Raw genomic sequence first — 23556 nt, 5'->3', positions numbered from 1 at the left:
CATTCTCTTTTGGTGCTGGATTTGGTAATTGAAGAGAAAGAGGGAGGAGAAGGAAGTGGGAAAAAAGGGAATGGGAGGGAGGAGGTGAGAGAGAAGGAAACAGTGAGCAAGAAACAGGGCTATGTTGTCTCAGGAGATTTCTGTAAATGTCTTTATCTCTTGTTTCCTTTACTAAACATTTTATGTTTTTGGAACCAAATCAAAATTCGGAAAATATGTCATTTCAGCGTGTGTTTTAGCATCACATTCTATTTTAAGAAGCACGAGTAGCCTGGAGAGATGGCTCAGCGGTTCAGAGTACTAGCTTCTTTTCCAGAGGACCTGCGTTCCATTCCCAGCACCCACCAGATGGCTTGGAACTGTGACTCTGGTCACAGGGAATCCTATGACCTTTTCTGGCCTCTACAGGCACTGAACACACATAATGCACAGGCATACATGCCGGCAAAATATCCACACACATAGACTAGAATTTAAAAGACAGAAGTGAGAAGTGGTAAGCAACTTTCTCCATTCTTCTTTCAGGGAGCCTTTCTTTTTTGCATGGAGAAAAGAGGAAGGAAATAGCACTATGGTTGTTTCCCAGCCCTGGTTGGCCAGAGGCTTTTGTCCTTCATCTGTCAGGCCTGAGGAGCAGCACTGCTGGTGGAGCTCAGCTACGGTATGACCAGGATAATTTCACCATCTAAGGAATCATTTGCAGTGTTTCATTCAGACTTGAACAAGACACCGTGGGGTTTGCTGCAGAGGCAAATGCAATTCTGGTGTGGAGCAATGCATGGCTTGCAGCCAGAGACAGAGAATACTTATAGTAGACGCCCACATTCTTTGCCTTACAGTGAGCTCTCCTTGACCTGTACCCAGCTCACAGCTTCCCTAATTCCATAATCTCCAGTTTTTAAAGGGATCTGTCCTCTGAGGAAGAGCTGCAAACTCTTATTTTCCCACATCACTCAGGACATGTATAAAGGGCCACAGTTAGATAATGGCACGACTTGTTGAAATCAGTGGCTCTTTCCTGTTTAACTTCATTTAGCATTTTTATTTATCTGTAATAACTGTTTATATAGAACCAAGTATACTTTCAGATAACTATGTTCTACCTAAATGCAGTTGACTTCTCTCGTATTTGGGATTGGCTCTGTTAGAATAATAGACAGGGCTGAGAGACACACCAAAGGACTAGTGTGCATTCAAGAATGGTTACATACCTGTTTGTGGGTGGAAAGTGGTTGTCTGTTGAGCTAAATATGGTTTAATTATAATATCCCATTTAAAATAACATTTGTCCAAAGAAAAGATTTCAGCTAACGAATTTCAATGTCTTTTACAGCAACATTAATGACCAATGGGTTTGTAGTGCTTACCCTAAGACCAGAGATTTCTGTAAGCCTGCCCTGCTTTGCTTCCTCCTGTACCAACTGTGTACTGAGCATTGTACATCCCATTTTATAAATGAGGAAAGAGGCTGAGAGGTGGTATTCTAGTTAGTTTCTTATTGCTGTCATAAAATACCATGTCCAAAGGAAATGTGGAGGAAGAGGTTTATTTCATACAACACTCAGTTGGCACCCCATCACTGAGGGAAAGAAGTCAAGGCAGGAATGTGAAGGCAGGAACTGAAGCAGAGTCCGTGGAAGCATGCTGATTACTTGTTTGCTCTTCATGACATACTCAGCTTGCTAACTTATACAATCTTGGATCACAGGCTAAGGGGTAGCACTGCTCCCATTGAGCTGGGATCTTCCTTATCAATCATTAATCAAGAACATGCCCCATAGACTTCCCTACAGGCAATCTCAATTGAGGTTCCCTGTTTACCAGTAACTCTAGCGTGTGTCAAGTTGACAAAAAACTAACCAGAACAAGATAGCTTGTATAATGAGCCTAATATCTTTTTGTTTTGTTTTGGTTTTTGAGTCCAATATCTTATACTCCAAGTTAGTATTTGATTTCAGGCTTTCCAGCCACTGTCTGAACTCTTAACTATATTTTATGTGCTTCTCAGTGGAGATGGAGGGACTTGAGGTATCCAACTAAAAAAAGAATCACTAATGATTTTTAATTAACAATTATGTAATGAATTAATTTGACATATTAGGATATAAATATGAAGCATATTTATGTACAGTTTTTACAAATTCTACCCAAAGATAATATGTCTGTGGTTAGGAGTAGGCTTGTATAACATTAAATACAACTTCTGATGTAACTCTTTCCAATAAAAATACATAGGCAAGAGTTAAGGATAAATTGGTCAACCAATGATGTTTCTTCCAACTCACATTCAAGTTTTAGTTAAATTTTTATGAGAAAATAGTTTCCTTACTGAGAGCTGGAAGACAAAAGAATTTTGCTCACAGTACAAGAGAATGGCGCTGCTTGGTAGTTATGAGAGGAGGCTGACTTTCAGAGTATCATAGAGGTTTTTGTTCTTTTGTCCTGGCCACAGATCCCTCATGTCTTAGGCTTTCAGAGTGCTGCTCCGTTGCCCTGTTACACAGGGCAACAGAGCACAGATGTACACTTCCCCTATGCCGTTAGGTTCTGTCCCTGCTGTTGCAGCCTCTGCTTGTGCCTCTCTTGTAGTTTTTACTTGTCATGTATAAATAAAATTTTATGGCGTTTGAAAGAACATAGCATTTCTAGAATGAAATGAGCAGCGTTTGACGTATTGAAGAACTCTATAGTGGTATTCCTATGGTAAAACCAGTCCTTGTGGTTGAATTTTTTTTCCCAGGTCAGGATTCACCACTGCTGAAATTGAACCCATGGGGGTCTTCCAGTTTTCCCCTAGTTCAAGAAATGTCACAGTGTTGGAGGATGCACAGACAATCCGAATACATGTGCAAAGACTGTTTGGGTTTCACAGTGATCTGCTTACAGTCTCCTACAAGACAACGGCAGGAAGTGCCAAGCCTCTGGAAGACTTTGAGCCCATTCAGAATGGGGAAATTTCTTTTCAGAGATTCCAAGCTGAGGTTGATTTTGAAATAACCATTATTAATGATCCACTTCCTGAGATAGAAGAAACTTTTTACATTAATCTTACTTCAGTAGAAAGTAGGGGACTGAGAAGGGAAGATGTGAATTGGATACCTCGTCTAAATCTAGATCACAGTGTTGCATTGGTCACCATACTGGACAATGATGACCTGGCTGGAGTGGGTGTTTCTGTCCCTACAACGGCAGTGATGGTGGCACTTGACAACACTCTCCCTGCTGTAGAACCTGGTTCCACCTCACACCCTAACAAAAGCAAGGTAATTGCCATTCCATACACCACTGAGATGTTTGCCACGCTTCCAGAGACAACAGATGGGCCTGCCACCCCCGAGAAGCTTGTCACCACTCACAGTGCCATGTCGGAGAACCCTGATTTGGCCCCGGGAACTGCTCATGCTGTGGACTATGGAATACTCAGCCTTGGACCTCCTATCATTTATGTGGCAGAAGACACGGAAAACACCACAGAAATCCTCATCCAGAGGACAGGTGGCTTCACAGGCAACGTCAGCGTTACAGTGAGGACTTTTGGTGGAAAATGTGCTCAGAAGGAACCAAGTATATGGCCCTTTCAGGATGTCTATGGAGTTGCCAACCTAACGTGGGCGGTAGAAGAAGAAGACTTTGAAGAACAGGCACTCAGCTTTACATTTCTCAATGGGGAAAGAGAACATAAAATGTCAGTTCAGGTCCTGGATGACGATGAGCCTGAGGGACAGGAATTCTTCTATGTGTTTCTTACAGACCCTCAAGGGGGAGTGGAGATTGTGAGAGGAAAGGACGACGCTGGGTTTTCAGCTTTCGCTGTAGTCATCATCACAGGTAATGACAATGCATGATGGAGTTGCTGTGTGGACTTGCAGTATAGTTTAATCAATAGCTTAATAAGAGTGGTCCAAACTTCAGCCTAAGACAGTTATTTGACTCACTCATAATAACTCATTAAAAATTGCCTTCCTTTAGGATGGACATAGTGACACACACACCTTTAATCCCATCACTCAGGTGGCAGAGGCAGGCAGAAATTTCTAAGTTCAAGACCAGTCTGGCTTACACAGTGAGTTCAAGGTCAGCCAGAGAGACATAGTGAAACCTGTCTAAATAACAATAGCAACAACAACAACAACTAATTGTTTTCCTAAAGTAATGAACTATAACGTGAGTTCATCTTGTTTATAGACTACAATTTAATGTATTATAGATGTTACATAGATAAGAGTCAGGTACATGATCTGTAAATCTGTAGTTTCACAACATAGAGAAAAATCCTGAGGTTCACATTATTTTCTTAGAAAAATGCTGTTTTTGTTGTCCAAACATATGATTGCTTATCTTGTTTTGGAAGCTTATTTTAAATTTCAAACCACTTTCAGTAATCAATCCTAAAATAAAGATGTCATTGTCAAGAAATTTTCTGTATTTGTTATGATTAGATTAAAATTAGTATCTTTTGTTGTTTTTAACTGAACATAATTTATATAATCATTGTGGTAGTTGGATACACACACATACAAATACATATATATACATATATATATGTATGCATGATATACATGTGCATGCATGTGTATACACACATACAAGTCCTATACATTTATGTTATAATAGTTTAAAATTTTCTACTGTTTTTGATCTAATGCAAATAACAGTGATTGCATTGCAGCTTCTCTCTCTCCCCTCTCACATATGATATATGTGTATATATGCACATACACACACACATAAAACACCAGCTTATATTTTTAGTTATTTTAGGAGTTCCCCACACATCTTGATTTGGTGGTAACTTGTAGTTTACATCTGAAATGATGCTATATATTTCATTGGATAAAGTAGATCAGTTTGTCAATAACTAACTAAAGTAATTACAAGGTCACTTTATGACTGCATTTTATTTTGACTACATATTATCTATTTTCATACATGTAGAATTCGATTTGTTAATAAATGTCAAATAATTAAAACTACATATAATGTATATTCTCATTATATATATATATATAATATATATATATATACACACACACACACACACACACACACACACACACACACACACACAAATACTTAATGTTTGTGGTGAGAACATTGGCGGTGTAGTCTTAGCAGTCTTACAGTGTACAGTGCCGTGATATTAACTACTCAGATGCTGTATGCTAGCCCTCAGGACTCGCTGTTAAGGCTTGATGCTTCCTTGTATTTATGTTATTTTAGTCATTCAGTTATGATGTCATAGTAACTTTCTTTATAGTGTTTTTCCAATGTATGTTATCCTCTGAATTTTCACTATTATAATTAATACAATTCCTGTTCCAACAGTTTATTGGGAACATTGTAAATTTTAATTCATTTCTGCAAGCTTTGTATACCAGCTTAATGTAATTTCTACCAAAATTGATGTGGAATTAAGCATCACCCTCACATTCTATGATTTAAATATTTTGTTATAGCCATTCAGATATGACCACAGCTAACAGCCAAATTATCTATCAATTAGTGTGGCCTATTCAGTCCATTGGAAATAAAAATGGTTCCTGGTGGTTCCTCACTGTTCCAAACCATGTTCCGTTAGTAATGGATTGAACTTTAGTCCTGGTTAGATGCCTCTTTGGTGATCAGAATGGTATTGGCATGAACCTGCTTCTCCATTTATCAGTCAATGTAACACACCAAAGCCTCCCCAAATATCATCTCTGTGACTCTCAAATGTCTGAGCAGTGTGAGATGTTCTGTCATATGTCTGGGATGCAATAGACTCCTATCTGTTAATATCATCTGATGCAGCACACCTGATACCATCCCCTGTGATGTTCATGTGACTGCACTATTTAAGGTCCTTTATTCTTTTATTCTGCCTGAATATCTGATCTTGTCTTTCATAAACCTGGCCCTTTCTCCTAATAATATTTGTTTTAATTAGATCATTGACTTTATTGATTCCTCTTATCCTCAAAGAGTCTTCATAGTCTCTTCACACTTAGAGTTAGAGACAACTTTATAATAAGATTGTCTCTAACAGGTACTAAATCTATCATGGTACATTCTACATCTAAAATCACCTTTTTGAAAATGCAGCTCAAATTTGTTGTAGATGTGACAAGAAAATTTTAATTAGACCTCCATCAGTTGCTCTTGCTCTACAAAAGAAAACAGGAAACTATAAACTACCAGGAAACAAGAGAACTAAAGCTGGGGAGTGAACAATTGCTACCAAAGAGAAAAAATTAACATATTGTTCTGATGCTCACCTAACAAGTTATTTTAATGATTAGTTGATGAAAATGAGGATTGGAAATGTAGCTGGTTAAAAAAGCACACAGGAAGAATGAGAACAAATGTAGCCCATCACATGAATGTTCATGACACATAGTGTCCACATTTTCTTACACTTCAGAGCTGGGAGATTGACCTCAAATTGTTTTTAAGACTGACTACTGTAGGATCATTTTTTCTAGGATCACTCTGAAAGACTGGGCTACTCAGAATGAGGCACTGTGTACAGTAGTTTAGACACTGGCCTGTTCCACATTCGGAAGTGACAGTGAACATGCTGTAGACCCCAGGTTGGATCCTGCTTAAGTTTCTTAGTGTGTGTGTGTGTGTGTGTGTGTGTGTGTGTGTGTGTGTGTGAGAGAGAGAGAGAGAGAGAGAGAGAGAGAGAGAGAGAGAGAGAGAGAAAGAGAGAGAGAGATGGTTCCTATGACCTCTTATAATCTGAGCTACTTACACTTGTTTGATCAGGATTTGTTTATTCATTTATTCTCTCTCTTCCTCTCCCTCTCCCTCTCCCTCCCCCCTCTCTCTCACTCCCCTTCCCCCTCCCACTCTCCCTCTCCCTCTTTCTTTCTCTCTCTCCTGGGGTAGAGAAGTATGTGGCTGACATAAACTGTTGACCCACTAAAAGGAAGGTGAATTACTTACATAGTTCATTTACTTGACAAATACTTTCGACATGCTTTCCACGAGCTGGCACTCTCCTTGTCCTGGCAACACAGCTGTCAAGAAACAGTTGTTTCTCTGGTGGAGCTTGTGTTATGTGGGATGTAAAATGCCAATGGCTTGTAAGTGTGTTAGAAAATCATGTGCCCATCCTCGATCTGAGAGCTTTTGCCTTGTCTTAATGTACCATGTTTTGTCCTGTTTGGGAATGTTTTAGAAACAACTTATTAAAAATTATAGCTCTCACCTCCCACTTGTGAATTTCTCATTTATATTCTCTGGGTTATCAAGACTACTGTGGCACTGGAGAACTCATAAATTCTGAAGTGTATGATAGCCCTCCATTTTCCTTTCCAGGGAGTGACCTCCCCAATGGCATCATAGGCTTCAGTGAGGAATCCCAAAGAGGCCTGGAACTGAGGGAAGGAGCTGGTAAGAGCAGACAGCACCTAGTTGTCACAAGGCAGCCAAACAGGTAGGTGTGTGTGTGTGTGTGTGTGTGTGTGTGTGTGTGTGTGTGTGTGTGTGTGTGTGTAGATATATGTACATGTGCATGCATGTGCTTGTGTAGATGTAAAATCCTGAAATTGTATACAGAATTTAAGACTCATACAGAATGATGAAGGTAGAGTGTATGCATTCTGTAAGTTAGTTTGCTAGTATACAGTCTTTTAATTGAAATGTATTTATTATTATTTGTGGTGCTGAAGATGTGCTCATCTGATGGTATGGGTGCGTCAGAAGGCTGTCACTTTTCTCCTCCCAGAGGTTTTAAGGAATAAATTTAGGTTGGCAGGCTATGTTGGCCAGTGCTTTTCTGGCTGAACCACCCCACTAGCCTGGAGGTGCTATCATTCTCTCTCTGTTACTTAGCACATCGGGGTTTAAACCATATCATAGGAATGCCTACAATGTTTTACATACCATCCAAATCAATGTCAGATGATTTAGGCCATCACTTTATCATGATAATTACTCTGAGATGACTGATTGTCCAAAGAGCTCCAAGAGACACTGAGGGCCTCAGAGCTTTCTCTGCAGCCATTTGAGTTCTATTTGGGAGCTCAGTCCTTGTCTTTACTTGGTATGTACATGTACATGTGTATGGACTAAAGCCTCCATTGGGCCAATTCTAAATGCAGGACATGGTTTGGCTGTAAGTGTTACAATTATAGCTGTTTGTAGGAGCAGTGTCTTCCTCTAGAAAAATTAGTGTAAAAAAGACAAATAACATCCATTTACTTGAGGTTGGAGATTATGTCTACTTTTTATTTGTACATTTTTGTTACATTGGATAAAAGGAATTTCACTTAACATTCCTCACTGAATGTCAGTTCATTACTGATTAGTGTGTAGTCAGATGATACTATGGAGACCATGAGTTGTAGTTTTCTTTTTATCTGCTAGAAGTGTTCCTCACTTTCAGCATTGTCAATCATACAGTAAGTGCCACTACAGTGTCGAGGAGGATGGGCAGCTGGCATGCCTGCCAGGCACTGTGTGTCACTCTGTTACTTCATTGCATGGATTTGTTGTGTGCACAGGGCCTTTGAAGATGTTCAGGTCTTTTGGCGAGTCACACTTAACCAAACAGTCACCATTCTCCAGAAAGAGGAGTTAAACCTAACAGATGAACTCCGGTTTGTGGCAGGGGTCACAACTTGCCCAGTGGGTCAAACTCGGTGTTTTATCCACCTTGAACTCAATCCAGAGAAGGTAAGTGCTACAAACTGCTCACCATTTCTTTAGAATTACTCATCTCAGAGCATCGATATTGAAACTTGCATACTATGTGGTAATTACATCTAGGTAAAATGTCAAAACCTCTTTTAGATTTTAGATGTAAAATTTGTGCCATCCTCAATTTTTGTCAAGAGTATTTTCTATGTTTTTGTTTCTTGCCATTTCTAGGGTACCCTTGGCCTAGCCATTCGCTATGTGTCAACCATATTAGTATCTCTAACTGACTCAAACTATTTACTGCTTTGCTCTTTTCGTATTCATAAACATTTCTTATTCTTTTTTTAAAAAAATTTATTTATTATGTATACAACATTCTGCTTCCATTTATATCTGCACACCAGAAGAGGGCACCAGATCTCATTACAGATGGTTGTGAGCCACCATGTGGTTGCTGGGAATTGAACTCAGGACCTCTGTAAGAGCAGTCGGTGCTCTTAACCTCTGAGCCATCTCTCCAGCCATTCTTATCCTTTTTTGTATGAGGGATCTTTATTCTCCTTTTACATATTCTTTGGTAGTATAGTTTTGATTTATAAAAAGAGGCACAGAAAGCCTGCTTGGTACATCCTCAGACAAAGGAGTATTGGTTCGTGTTGCATGTGGCTCTGGGAGACAGACACGGACCCCAGTGCCAAGAGAGTCTGCGTCATTCAAATGGCCTATGTCACAATAACCCAACTGAGCTAACAGGGTGTTTAATAATCATGTGTAGCTGTTTTTCTGTTAACTTTTCTGAGAGATCTTAATGCTTAAATGTCTAAGGTACACTCAGTTCTGTTTATTCTTTGCCGCATATTTATTAAATTAAAATATCTAATAAAAAACCTGTTCATCAGATTATGATATGAATGTTCAAAATCATAGTGGCTTCTTTGCATGAGCCACAACCATCACACAGTAGAGAAAGCCTTGCCTTGAAGTGCACACAGATACACTTGCCTTGAAGCTGTTCATGGCACTCAAGCCTGTTTTAAAATAACATCATTGTAGGTTTCAGTTTTTTTATTTCTCTCTTTGTTTTGTCACCTTTTGAGAATTGCCATAATAATTATACTAATCTCATCTAAGGCTGTCTCCGTACATATTTTCATATTTTGTGGAATTTTTATTCTGAAGCTGAAAAGTCCACTCGTCACTGGTCACTGAAGCTTGCCCTTGGTAATTGCCACTTTGTCTTTGTTGGGTTGTGAGACCTAGTTCCAGCCTCTAGCTGTTTCACATGAGAAGTGATGATCAAGTAATCCATGATAGTTTTTATTACTTCATGCCTTCAAGGATAATTTTCTCAATACCCTATTTCTCCCCAGAATAATTTATTCTTTAAACTTTGCAGTGACATCTGTATAAACGTCCTGTTAGAACTTCTGCAAGTGTGAGGTTGCTTATCTGTCTCCTTGTACCTAGGAGGGCAGCCTGGAGGAGATGGGAGAGCAGGCTGCTCTTCTTTAGCCCAAGTGTTCTGTTGTGTCAGAAAAGGCAACTGCTGGCCTATTTCTGCTTCATTTGGTTTTGTTTCACGGGTGCTAATCACTTCTCCCTGGTTTTGGTACACTTTTGTTTTTTCTAGAAATAAATCTTTATATTCAGTCTTCTTATTAAGTTACTTAATAAGCTACTTAAATGCAAAAAGAACAGTGATGAGTTTCTTTTTTAAAAAATTATTTTTATTGAAAATAGATTTTCTTCTCTTAAATTATATCCTGACTACAGTTTTTTTCTAACTCAATTCCTCCCAGATCCTCCACCTCCCCTCTCTTGCCAACCCACCTCCTTTCTGTCTTTCATTAGAAACTAAACAGGCTTCTAAGGGAAATAATAATACACTATAATATAATAATATAAAAGATAGAACAAAAACTAACACATCAAAATAGTACAAAACAAACAGAAGAAAAAGAACCCAAGAAAAGGCACAAGAACCAGATATAGACAGAACTCCACTCATTTGCACACTGAAGAGTCCCATAAAAAGCATAAGACTGGAAGCCATAATATATACACAAAAGACCTGTGACATTAAAAAGTGGAAAAGAAAGTCCAGGGTCCCTAAGAGTAGTTTGTTCCCCCAGTAAGACTTCCTTGGAGACAACTAAATTTTCATTTGCAAGTGGTTATCAATTGTGGCTTGCTTCTGGGTCAGGGATGGGGCGTATATCCATTTCTCTCAGCTCTAGGACCCCATTTGGTGCAGACATGTGCAGGCCCTGTGCATGCTGCCTCAGTTTCTGTGAGTTCACATGTGCATTGGTCCTGTTGATTTAGAAGACCTTGTTTCCTTGGTGTCCTCCCCCTGGCTCTGATACTCTTTCAGCCTCCTCTTCTGTGGGGCTTCCTTGTCCCTAAGTGCAGGAATTTTGATGGGAACATCCCATTGAGGGCTGAGTGTTCTGAAATCTTTCACTCCCTGCATATTGTCTGGCTGTGGCTATCTAGTTTCAGGTTCTTGGTCACCCAAGCAGTGTTAGGTATGGGTTTTATCTTGTGGAGTGGGCCTTAAGTCATATCAGATATTGGATGGCTACTTCCACGAGCTTTGTGCCAACATTGTACTAGCATTGTAGGACACCACTAGGTTGGTATTTCCATTTATTCTTTGGTGTGCACAGACTAACGTTTTGTACCAAAAACGTTAGAATATAAGGGTGAAGGCTCTATGTATGCACCAGCTAGACTTCTCTATCTTCAATAAGTTGCATAGGTATTATCTTCAGCAAGAGGGCCTTGTCATCAGTTTATGAGTCTTGACAACAGCCTTGGTTGTTTGGGGGATTCCATGGTACAGACCCCTTTGGCAACAACAACATTCCTGGTACTGTAAGCTTAATTTGGTAGCAAGAGATGCCCATGCTTTCATATATGTGTGTGTACACACACATACACACACACACACACACACACACACACACACACACACACACACACACACACGCATGGAAACTTCTACCATATCAGGTTCCCATACTATCCCTCAAATGGCTCTTAATTTCAGCTGTTCTTCTCCATATTCTCTCCCTCACCCCCCTCTTCTTGTCCCCTTCACTCTTGAGTCTCCCATTCCTGTCACCCCTGTCCTGATCTGTCCATCATAAGTATTCTATTCCATTTCCTAGGGAGCTCTACCTGTCCCCTTAGTACCTTATTCTGTACATAGCCTCTGTGGTTCTGCAGATTGCACCATGGCTGCCACTGATTTAAGAGTTAATATTAAAGTATAAGTGAATACTACCATATTTTTGATGATTGTTTCTTAATTAACAAACACATGCTTAACAGAAGTTCCCAATATTTCCACATTTCCATTCTCCTGCATATTAACAATAACAAAATAGTAAGTGTTCATTAATGAAAATTCATTAATGTCACACAACTTTAAAATTTTTTATTTATTTATTATTGCTGTATGTCTGAATACTTGGGGGGCACAGGCCACTTCACTAACATGGAAGTCAGAAAACAGCTTGGTACAGTGGATTCTTTCCTTTTTTGACCTTGTCATTGGTTTGCAAGCATGGAACTCAGGTTGCCAGGCTTGTGTGGTTAGCATCTTTACCTGCTGAGCCATCTCACCAGCACTCACAACTATTTTTTATACTTTAAGATTTTTGATATTTCTGTAGTTTCATCTTAAACTAATTTTGACTGCTTGCTAAGCTGTAGTTATTTTTAAATTAAATAATTTCTGAGGCTACTAAACATATCATTAACTTTTATCTTGGTATTACTTTTAAATCTTTTGGAAGCATTTTTGCCTTACAGCTGTTTCATATTTCAGAGTCATCCTATTTTTTCTTATCTAAGATATTTAATCAACTATTGTCCAAGGTTTAAAAAAATGTTTGATTGGAGAACATTTTAGAGATTGATGTTTATGAATTTCAAGTAAGGTGATTGGGAGCAAATGTCCAGGTACTGTGGCTGATTCAGTTATATTAGAGCTCCAAAATATATTGTTTTTTCAAGTCTAGAGTTCTTTGTCTTATTGTTTTCCATACTGTGATTGCATTTCACTTCCCATCAGTGAGGTTTTCATCAGCTACTAATGTAACACTGTGTCACACTGGCAAAGAGAAGCTGATACATCACGATTCTGGACGTTCTTGAAAACACTTAAATCACATTCATCCTCCTGACTTTCCATGGCTATGTCCACACACTAAAACGAAGTGATACAGGAACCTTAAAGGGCTGGTAGGTTAAGCAGAGATTGGTTGCACTGTGTTTGTCCTCTTTGCAGGGGTGACTCAATGTGGAGGATGATTCAAATGTTTCTAACTGCATAATAGCCTTTCTCCTAATTCAGTGTTCTCAACCTGTGAGTCATGACTCTTCTGGGTCACAGGGGTTACCTAAGACTATCCAAAAACAGATATTTACATTCCAATTCATAACAGTAGCAAAATTACAGTTGTGGAGTAGCAAAGAAATGATTTGATGGCTGGAGTCACTACAACATAAGGAGCTGTGTTAAAGGGTCATCTCATTAGGAAGGTTGGGAACCACTGTCTTAACTAGAGCAAGGCCAAAAGCCCATATTTAAGCAGTTGTAGATAGGTAAGAAATATTGTCTCCATTGTCTTTCCAGCTAATAAATGCAAGTCATAGGCAAGGATAGGACATTCCTACTTCAGTCAAAGAAAATGTCAAACAGGAAAGAGCTGAAAGTGGAGACACAGATCTTTAATCTCAGTACTCCAGAGGCTGAGGCATGAAGAGCACAAGTCTGTGGCCAGCCTGGGCCACAAGATCCTATCTCAAGAGTGAAGAAGGGGAATATGAGTGTGTTCTTAAGAAGATGAAAACAATAAAGCACTATAACCTTCTCTGCATTTTCACAAATTCTGTTTTATTACTTAAAGTTCTTCGTTTGGCTCTTCAAGTTTGGATTATTTCTGTTTCTCCTAAACTAAGAACTAGCAGTGTTTGCCAGGAAAGCATAGCCATGATTCTTTGCAATGTTTTTTGAGAGCCTGTGTGGATGTGACAGTGGACAAATACAATTAGTCCTAACCTTTTGGCCTAAGAACTGTCTGCAGTTGTTGCCAGAGAAATGGTTTCAATCACACAGAGCTTGTTCAATTGTTCATATGATAGTTCAGAGTTTTAGCTCTGACAACAGAAGTCCATGGTTCAATTCTTAGTTTGTCCACTAATTAATTAAGTAATACTGGATAAGTTGTTTAGCAATGACCAGCCTCAGACATTTAAAGGCGTTAATAAAGGGCTATTAGGAAGAGTAATTGTGATGATAACAAATGAAGGTTATTAGCACAGTTCTTGGCAAGGAATTGACCCTAAGAGATGATTGATGGGGCTATTACTAAGAAGGGATGGGCTGGAGCCTGAGGGAATCCAGTCTTCTGCAGTAGCTGCATCAATGCTTGTGGAGGTTTACAGATAACACACACACCACATACACACACACACACACACACACACACACACACACACACACACACACACACACACCTGTCCATAGAGTGACAAGACCAGTTGAATTGGTATCTCCCTCAGTCCAGTTTCTTTATCCTTAACTTTAAAACTTTTTGCTCTAATTTTTCCTGTTGTCAACTGCACACTTATTCAGTACTTTCATTTTCAAGTTATGAAGAACTTAACCGACTTGCCTAATCAATTACTTAGGCAGGTTAGAACCCATGTTTTGAATTTCAGCCAACCCACCTTTTCCTGGATGTTTTATCTTCTGGTTCTATAATAACAAAACATATAAAATAAGGATTAGCTCAGGAAGTAGGATAGTTCATTTGGATTGTCAGCTTGATACAGTGTATTACCTACCCTAGAAGGAGATCTCAAAGAGGAACTGTCTAGATTAGATTGGCATGTAGGAGTACCTGTGAGGGGTTTCTTAGTTGTGTTAACTGAGGTAGAAAGAGCCACCTGGAATACGAGCAGTACCATTTTGTAAGCCAGTTTCTAGGCTGAATGAAAATTGGAGAAGGCCCTAGGCCCTGGTGTGCGTGCACTAATCCATGCTCTCCATCCCTGACTATGGATGTAATATCCCTAGCTGCTTCAAGTTCTTACCTCCTTGGCTCCTTCACAATGATGGATTATAATCTGGAATTGTGAGCCAACAACTCCTTTCATCCTCAAGTTGCTTTTGTCAAGTTAATTTATTACAACAGGGAAAAAACTAAGACAGCAGGCACACTCCTGACCAAATTTATTTAAACTAAATGAAGCATTTAGACATTGGTACAAATTTCCTTTAGAAAAATATTTAGGTAAGATATTGTTTTGCTTTTACTTTTCTGCTGCTGAGCAGTTTGGAGCCCAGAGAGAGTAATGTTATACTGGTTAGGGCAAGAGGCCACCCTGAAGTGCAGCTGTCTCACTAGGAGAGGGACCTGTTGTTGTTGCATGGGTTCATGAGAGGTTTCCCATCATGTTTAGGAGTCTGGAGAGGTTCAGGTATCATCTTTAAGTCTTATTTCTCAATAGACTTCAGGCACATTGTTTGAATAGAGCATTTCTTTGTCTGACTGGAAGATTCCTTTTGTCTCTGGTCTAATTATATGTAGGCATCCATCTGTACACTATTCAATTTTTAGATAGTCCTTTACTTAGATTACAACACGTTCTTTTGACAGTAAGTGGATATAAGTAATGTTCTAGTCATCATCACAATGAAAAGGAATATTTTACTGGAAAATAAAGACAAGAGTGTCTATTGGAACTTAATATGCCAAAATCTTCAGTTCAAAGAGACTATTGTGAATTTGAGCTCCCACAGCCATTAGGGAATATTGGCTCTTGGATATAGTTGCCCTTACTTTCCCTACTGCTTCATCTTGCATTTGCCAGCTATGGTTTCTCTAAGTGGAAAGAATACACTTATTTCCACATTCCAGCATTACTGATGGTCTATCAGCAAAAGTAAAGAAGGTTATTTGCTTTTGGATAGCTAAACACATTTCTTCAGACATTGAAAATGAGGTTAAGAGCATTTCCTTTATGACTAATAATAGAACTTTTTTGGATAATACTGAACGATTTCATGTTTTGTTTCATGACATAATGATTGTCATTTAAATGATCACAAAACAAATGATGGATTAGGCTCCTGCTAGCAGAGAAAAATCTGTCTAATGTACTATTAGACAATGACACGTGCAGTTGAAAGCACATCAAGTCACCTTTAGAAAGATCTGCCAGGATGCTAACAACACTGCTAAACATTTCAGATTCCACTTTGTAAGAATAAATCATTTGTAGTAACAGATGATTGACAATGTGTTATGAAGAGCAATTCAGGCTTCAGAAACGAGTGATTTCAGGGAAAAAAACAAGGCTGGAGCATGAACAGAGTTAATTTTGATTTGATACAGTGCTTTTTAAAAATTTGAAAATTATATGGAATTATAGAATTTGTTACCAATATATACTCATATTTGTTTAAAATTTTAAAAACTTAAGAAAAAATTTGGGGTGAAGATGCAGCTCAGGTGACAGTGCTCACCTAGCACAAATAAAGCCCTGGGTTTGATTCCTTACATCATGTAAGCTGGAAATTGCAGTGTACAACTGTTATCCTAGCACTTGAGAAGTAGAGCAGGTGGAGCATCAGGAATTCAAGGTTGTCCTTGGGTAAACACTTAGTTCAAGAGAAGCCTGTCTCAAAAGAAACTATAAATAAGTAGATCTTATGATATTGAATTTTTCACCCTTTTTTTTTTTTTTTTTTTTTTTTTTTTTTTTTTGCAATCCACAGTGTTATTCAACTCCACACTCTGCCCGGTTTCCACATGACATCAGTGTTGAGGCAGCTGCTGTCATGTGTGACATATTTTATTTGAGTTTTGAATATTTATGTAAATACCTTTTGACCACATGGAGTAAACACTATATCATTTTTATTTTTATAGTTAAGGTATCACATATATGTATATAATTATGCAGTCTTTATGAAACCTGATATTATCTCTTGTTGCCACATTCTGAGATCTACCTATTTTGAAAAATATTTGAATGCTTTATTGCTTCCATTGGTTTTTAACTAGCTGGTTGTGTGAATACGTTTTATTTATTCCTCATTTGCTGATTGTGTTTAAGTACATTACCTTTAGACCTTGCCTTAGTCAAGGTTCCATTGCTATGAAAAGACACCATGATCAAGGCAAGTCTTATGAAAGAAAGCATTTTATTGGGGGACTTGTTTACAGTTTCAGAGGTTTAACCTATTATCATCATGGCGGGGAGCATAGTGGCATGCAGGCAGATACTGGAGCAGTAGCTGAATGCAACATTTTGATCAGTCAGCAAAAAGAAAAAGCCTAGGCCTAGCATGTGTGGGCTTTTGCAACCTCAAAACCCATGTCTAGTGACATACCTCAACAAGTTCACACCTCCTAATCCTTCTAGGCCTTTCAAGTCCAGCCACTCCCGGATGACTAAGCTTTCAAATACATGAGCCCTTGGAGAGGCCATTCTTATTCAAAGCACCACAGGCATTTACTTTCCAGAGAGTTCACTATCAGAAAACGTAGTTTTAAAGGAAGAAGTTAAAAAAGAATAGTCAGCACCAAGCAGCCAGGGCTGGTGTTACTACAATGTGTAGTGGAGAGATGGGAGAGAAGGAAAAGTGGACCAGTTCATGTGCTTGGAAAGAAGGTGAACTGAAGGCAGCAGTGAGGAACAGATAGGTGGCCTATGCTACCACCTGGGGCCATGTAATGTCTGGGCCTGGGCTACTGCCAAGGGCCATGCCTGGGTTCACGGCCCTCCTGCAACTGGGGCTATGTTGATGTCCGTGGTCCATGTTACCATTGATGGCCATACAGACCTGAGGTCTGGGCCACCAGCTGAGGCCATGTTGCTCCTGGGCCACACTAATCTGTATGCTACCCAAGGACTAGAATGCTACTTTTAAGCCTGAGCTGCAGCTGAGGGCCATGTTTAGAAGAACTGCCCCACCGCTCACCATCCCTATGGGAGAGCTGGCTCTGATGGCTTTCGTGTGGGAGAGCTGGCCCTGACACTGGCCTGAGGGAGATGGTCCCTGTGGAGGCTGGGCCTACCAATTCAGCTATAGGCCCATATCTGGGGCCTTGAGTTGGACCACCCTACTGCATTTGTGAGTTGCTGGAGTTCATGGAAGGTAGCAGTCCTATAGCTGCAGTGTCTCCATGACTGGGGCAATAGGAGGATATCCAAGAGAAATTTCTGTGAGGGTCCAGTATTGATGGTATACTAGAGCCTTGAACTGGACCAACAACTCATTGCAATGAACATTTGGAAGTAAAGCTGTTTTGGCAAAAGAGAATACTGTATAACATAATGCCCGTTTCCAAGGCCACTACAACAAATGAATATGTGATGGTGAAGCAGGAAAGACAGAGGAACAAAATGTTCTTTCTTTCTTTTTCATTATTTTTCTTTTTAAAAATTTTCTTTTTGGGGGAGAATACAAGGATGGCAGGCAGACATGGAAGAACTGGGAAATGGGTAAAATTGGAGTACATGATATGAAATTCCCAGAGTCAATAAAATGTTATGTTAATAAAAAAAGAACAGTTGCCATAGTGATTTAATATAAGAATTTAATATTCTGTAATTATACAAAACATGTCCTTAGTATTTATTTCTTTTTAATATTTTTAATTGAAATAGAATTATGTCACTTTTTTCTCATAGGTACCTTTTCTCCCTCCAACTTCTGTCATGACTCTTAAGTTGATTGTCTGTTTTCTTTGATAATTATTGTTACATGTGCACACACAGATATGTATTTATATATATATGTGAATACATGTATATATTCATGTCTATAATGCTGTAGATGAACTATAGCATGTCTTAGTGGTAGAAATATGTAAAAACAGGAGTATATTTCTAATAGTTAAATCTTTCTTTTCCTTACTGTCAGGTGCCTCACGTTGAAATGCAGTTTTTTGTGGAGCTGTATGATGTCACTGCTGGGGCAGCTATAAACAACAGTGCTAGATTCGCACGGATTAAAGTTTCCAAGACTGATGAGCCTCAGAGTCTTGTTTTCTTTTCTGTGGGATCTCGGCTGGCTGTGGCTCAGAAGAGGGCCACTTTGATCAGTTTGCAGGTGGTCAGAGATTCTGGGACAGGCATGATGATGTCTGTTAACTTTAGTACCCAGGTAGGCATGAAAAGTAAAGCCATGTATGTTCAGAATCTTTTCATCTATCTATAAGGAGTATAATGACACAATAATGCTAAACAATATTTTCTGAGGATACTATGATAACTTGCTGTTTATTTAATATACGGTTTTATTGTTACATCAGGTCAGTTTTCTCTGGTCACTAAGAAATCATGTTTTAAAACCGTAGGTCTTCTCTTTTGATCACTTTGTTTGGCAGAGTTAATTGTCGGATGCAAGGCACCACTGGCAAATCTTCTCTGTCACTTCTCTGGCGTCTCAGCATAGAAACTTCTCTGCTGCAGCTTTTTCAACATGAACAGAAAACAGAGTTTGCCTACAGCTCATATTCGAACTAGTTGTGATTTTTTTCCCTGTCAATCCTTAAATACTGACTGAACCTACATTTTGTATAGCACTACTTTGACACTCACTGCTAGTTCGTCCTTGCATGTGCTATCCAGTGAAAGACTAGCTGGGTTGTTGGAGGACCAGAGAGCAACACTGCATCACGGAGACCAGAGCCTGTGTGCTCACATGCCTTTTCAGCAGTTATTATTTTTTTTTACTTAGTTTCGCCAACAAAATTCTAATATAGTCGAAGCAATTAAACGTGTTATCTATTGTTTGAGGAATGATTGTGGAGATTGTAGCTCACCCACTTGAGCGCTCTGGATTTTTCCCTTCACTTCTGTACCTCCAGGATTCAACCAATAGGAAACTAGAATTGTGCATACTGTTGTTATTTACCCCATTTTAAGACTCCAGATCTTGCCATCTAGGCCTCAAAGTCTTAGTAACATTCTTCGTAGTGTAGTTAGTATGATGTAGTTGGCTCATGTGATGCAGTGTGGCTGGTGTCATAGAGTAGGGTAGATTTAGATTTATGGGTGAGATTTAGACTTGTGTGGAGATCAGTTAGCAGAAGATAATAATATAATATAACAGAAGATAATAAAATAAATTCCATTTTATATAGGCATACAGTACTACAAACATTGTAACATTTTTATTCATACTGAGATTTTACTATTTTGTTTAGCATGGTTATGATAGAAAGAGAATGAGAAAGGTGCATGGTTTATGTTCATGCTTCTCCCATGGGATATTTCACTATCAAGGCATGAGTTTGTAGAGATAGAAGGGGAACTAGAGATGGGAACATATAAAGAAGATATTTGAGGCACTTTTATGAACAAGCTCACATGCCTGGATGAGAGAGTTGAACATATGTATCCACGAAGACACACCAGTTATTCCAATTATGATCCACTGCCCTGTGATTACAGACTCAATGCTGTGATACCAATGCTGTGTTAACAATTGTCACATGGGAGTGAAAGCTGGAACCCGAACCTGAAGCGTTTCCTATAAATGCAGATTTTTGCTTCTCTAATGTGGAACAGCTATGCCCTTCCCTACTGATGGCCACAGACCATGGGAATTATGTCTAAAACAATATTAGGTGACTCTGAAACACAGGGGAGCAAACAAATGAGTAGTGATTTGGGTCCCAAATGGTATATAAAGAGGTGTGTGAGTGTCAGTGAGGAGGCCTCTGCAGTCTATGGGACCTCGGGTGGTAGATCAGTATTTACCCTGGCACACAAATGGACTTTGGGAGCTCATTCCACATGGAGGGATGCTCTCTCAGTCTGGACACATAGGGGAGGGCCTAGGTCCTGCCTGGGATGATATGGCAGACTTTGGAGATCCCTCATGGAGGGCCTCACCCTCCCTCGGGAGCAGAGGGGGGATGGGGTAGGGACTTGGGGGGACTTGGTGGGGGGCAGGGAAGGAGGGAGGGAGAGGGAGCTGGGATTGGCATGTGAAGCAAGCTTGTTACTAATTTAATAATAATAATAATAATAATAATAATAATAATAATAATGTTCATTCAAAAAAAAATAGGTAAGTTCCATAGTTCCCATTTTGCCTCATACCCAAGATTTTGAGCTGACGAACTTGCCATATGGAGTCACTAATTAAAAAAGAATTTAAAAAATATATAGATATGCTGTCTGTGATGCAAAGAACAAAATTCCCAGATAAAATGTCTTTAGTGCAAGAGCAGGAAAACCCCCTACAAATGTTCTATCTGTAGTGCCAGGAGTGAAAACCCCCTATGGAGATATACTGTCTGTAGTGCAAGGAGTGAAAACCTGTATGTTGTCTGTAGTATAAGGAGCAGCGAAGGAAGCAAGACAGAAGAAAGCTTTTAGTTGAAAATATTTTGTATTCTCCAGTCAAACATGCCTGAAACACTTTACCTCAGCTTTATCCACATCTGCATACTGTGTCATAGCACCTAATGGAGAGTTGGGGCTTTGCCTGCCATCTAATAGGAAAAGGTCCCCAGCACTGACACAATGTTAGTGGAGAAGTTCTCACACACCTCTTATCCAAAGAGATATCTGTGGAGATGAGTTTATTGGCAAGCTCTCACTCTACCTAACAATAAAGACAACTCTCTTCCCTCTAGTGTCTCCACAAACCAATTAGGAAAACTTCACTTTATCTGCCAGTAGTGAGGTGGTCATTTCCTTTCTTTGGCCACAACAGTGTCAAAATAAGCCAGCACAATAATAATAATAATAATAATAATAATAATAATAATAATAATAATAATAATAAAAAGAACAATGTCTAGAGTCTCATGAGGTAAGATGTGACATGTAAGTTGCCCATTAATAGTTATCTGTCATATCAAGAATGGAGATGATCTAAAATGGAATGAAAAATAAGAATTAATAGATGATAGCAGTAACATGAGCCAAATATGAGAGAGAATCAATAAAATTGTAACACAGCTACCACAAAATGCTTTAAAAATAGTTAAACAAGGCAAAGAAAGAAATTCTCTCAGTAAGTAAAGAGGAATTCTTTGTTAGTAAACAGAGGACACACAGACTAGTAAACAGGAATTTTACATGTGGAAATACACCAACTAAAATAAACTGGATAATCTCAGCAGAATGAAGGAACAAAGGAGACAAAAATCTTGCACATAGTATGATGATTCATCCTCAGTTTGAACAGCAGCAGCAGATAGATTGAGAAAACAAACAGTGGCTTAGGGACCTATACAGCTGTAACAACAACAAAATTAACACTACAACCCAGAAACCAGAAAGAAAGAAAGAAAGAAAGAAAGAAAGAAAGAAAGAAAGAAAGAAAGAAAGAAAGGAAAGAGAGAGAGAGAGAGAGAGAGAGAGAGAGAGATCGTGATTGGAAAAAAGCACTTGAAATAATAGTGATTGAAAAGTTTCAATTTGATAAAGGTTATTAATGTATAGGATCAAGAAACTAAAAACAGAAAAAGGTAGAAAGAAAGGAAGATAAAGGAAACTTGTTGAGGAAGTATGTTGATTGACTATCTTCTTGTTGAGACAAAACAGCTGACAAAAGTAACTTGAGGAAGGGACGGTCTGTTTTGTTCACAGTTTAAGGATGTGCTCCATCATGGGGTGGGGGGAGGTCAAGGTGTCTGAGGCAGGGTCATTCTGCATCCACAGTCAGGAACAGAGCAACAAACCTGATGCTCACTCAGCTTTCTCCTTTCCTTCAGTCCAGGACTCCAGTCCCTGGAACGTCACTGTCTACACCTAGAAGGGATCTTTCCACCTGAGTGAATCTAATCTAAATGCTCCCTTCCCCTACTCAAAGACCTGTCTCTTCAGGGATTCTAGATCCCAATAGTAAAGATAACAGTGCATGATAGCCAAACTGCAGGAAATTTAAGAAATAACAGGAAAATACTGAAATCCTGAGAGAGAAAAGCTGGATCCCAGCTATGAACCATAGATTTCAAATACTGAATTAAACCATTAGCCTTGTGTTTCACCTGTAGAGAAAACATCCCTGTGAAATGAAAGAGAAATTAAGGAATTCTCAGAAGGAAAGTAATACTTTCCTACCCACACACTTAACAGTGAAAGAATGCCATCAGAAAATTTTCTAAATTCAAATGCAATGACAAGAAATATAGATTTTAGGATGCAGTAAGCAAAACCAGACAAATACATAGAGGCATCTCACAAAACAGCATGTTTATATAAAAAAGATGTTCATCGTGCCCATAAAGCCACAGTGATTTCATCAGAACCCTCCAGAATGGTTGTCAAAAAATCAGTGGCAATACCTGATACTGGCAAGAATTCAGAGACTGGCTAATTTGTTTATTGCTGGCATAACTACCCTGGAAGATGTCTTGTTTCTTAAATTACTGTACATGAACTACACAGGTCCCAGAAATTGCTGTCTTGGGCATTTGTTCCAATGAAAACTTATTACCCACAGACAAATCTCTGCATGAATGTTTTTTGGTAGCTTATTGATAATAAAACTGTTCATCAATTGGCAAAAGGTTAGACAAACTGTGGACTTCTATTTAGTGTGGTAAGGAACAAGCCCTCAAGATATATCAGCTGATGTAATCTCCTTATCAAGTTAAATGAAAAAAATCCCCAAAATAATAGAGTCAAAGATTCCACTCACATATGAAATTTACAACTTGGTAGAGGAGAACATGAGGGATCAGGAAGATTGAGTCGGAGAATGAGTAGAGGAGAGCAAGAAAGAAATACCTTAATAGAGGGAGCCACTATAGGATTAAAGAGAAATGTGGCACTATGGAAATGTCCAGAGATCTACAAGGATGACCCCAACTAACAATCTAAGCAATAGTGGAGAGGCTACCTTAAATGTTCTTCCCCTATAATGAAATTGATGACTAC

At 39.0% G+C, this 23556-nt stretch overlaps 1 protein-coding gene across 1 annotated transcript in view; it reads left to right on the top strand.

Annotated features, from left to right (window-relative positions):
• Adgrv1 (adhesion G protein-coupled receptor V1) overlaps positions 1-23556 on the top strand; it is a 509614-nt gene that overhangs the window by 176488 nt on the left and 309570 nt on the right. The window contains exons 72-76 of the mRNA XM_035440478.1: positions 526-661; positions 2741-3828; positions 7303-7420; positions 8490-8661; positions 18575-18817. Of these exons, the coding sequence (XP_035296369.1) occupies positions 526-661; positions 2741-3828; positions 7303-7420; positions 8490-8661; positions 18575-18817 (1757 nt within the window). The remainder of the gene's footprint in view (positions 1-525; positions 662-2740; positions 3829-7302; positions 7421-8489; positions 8662-18574; positions 18818-23556) is intronic.

Source organism: Cricetulus griseus, chromosome 2 (genome assembly GCF_003668045.3).
Source record: "Cricetulus griseus strain 17A/GY chromosome 2, alternate assembly CriGri-PICRH-1.0, whole genome shotgun sequence".
In the NCBI taxonomy this organism is placed as follows: Eukaryota; Metazoa; Chordata; class Mammalia; order Rodentia; family Cricetidae; genus Cricetulus; species Cricetulus griseus.
Note: the sequence above shows the minus strand (reverse complement) of the source record. Positions and strands in the feature narration are given on the sequence as shown.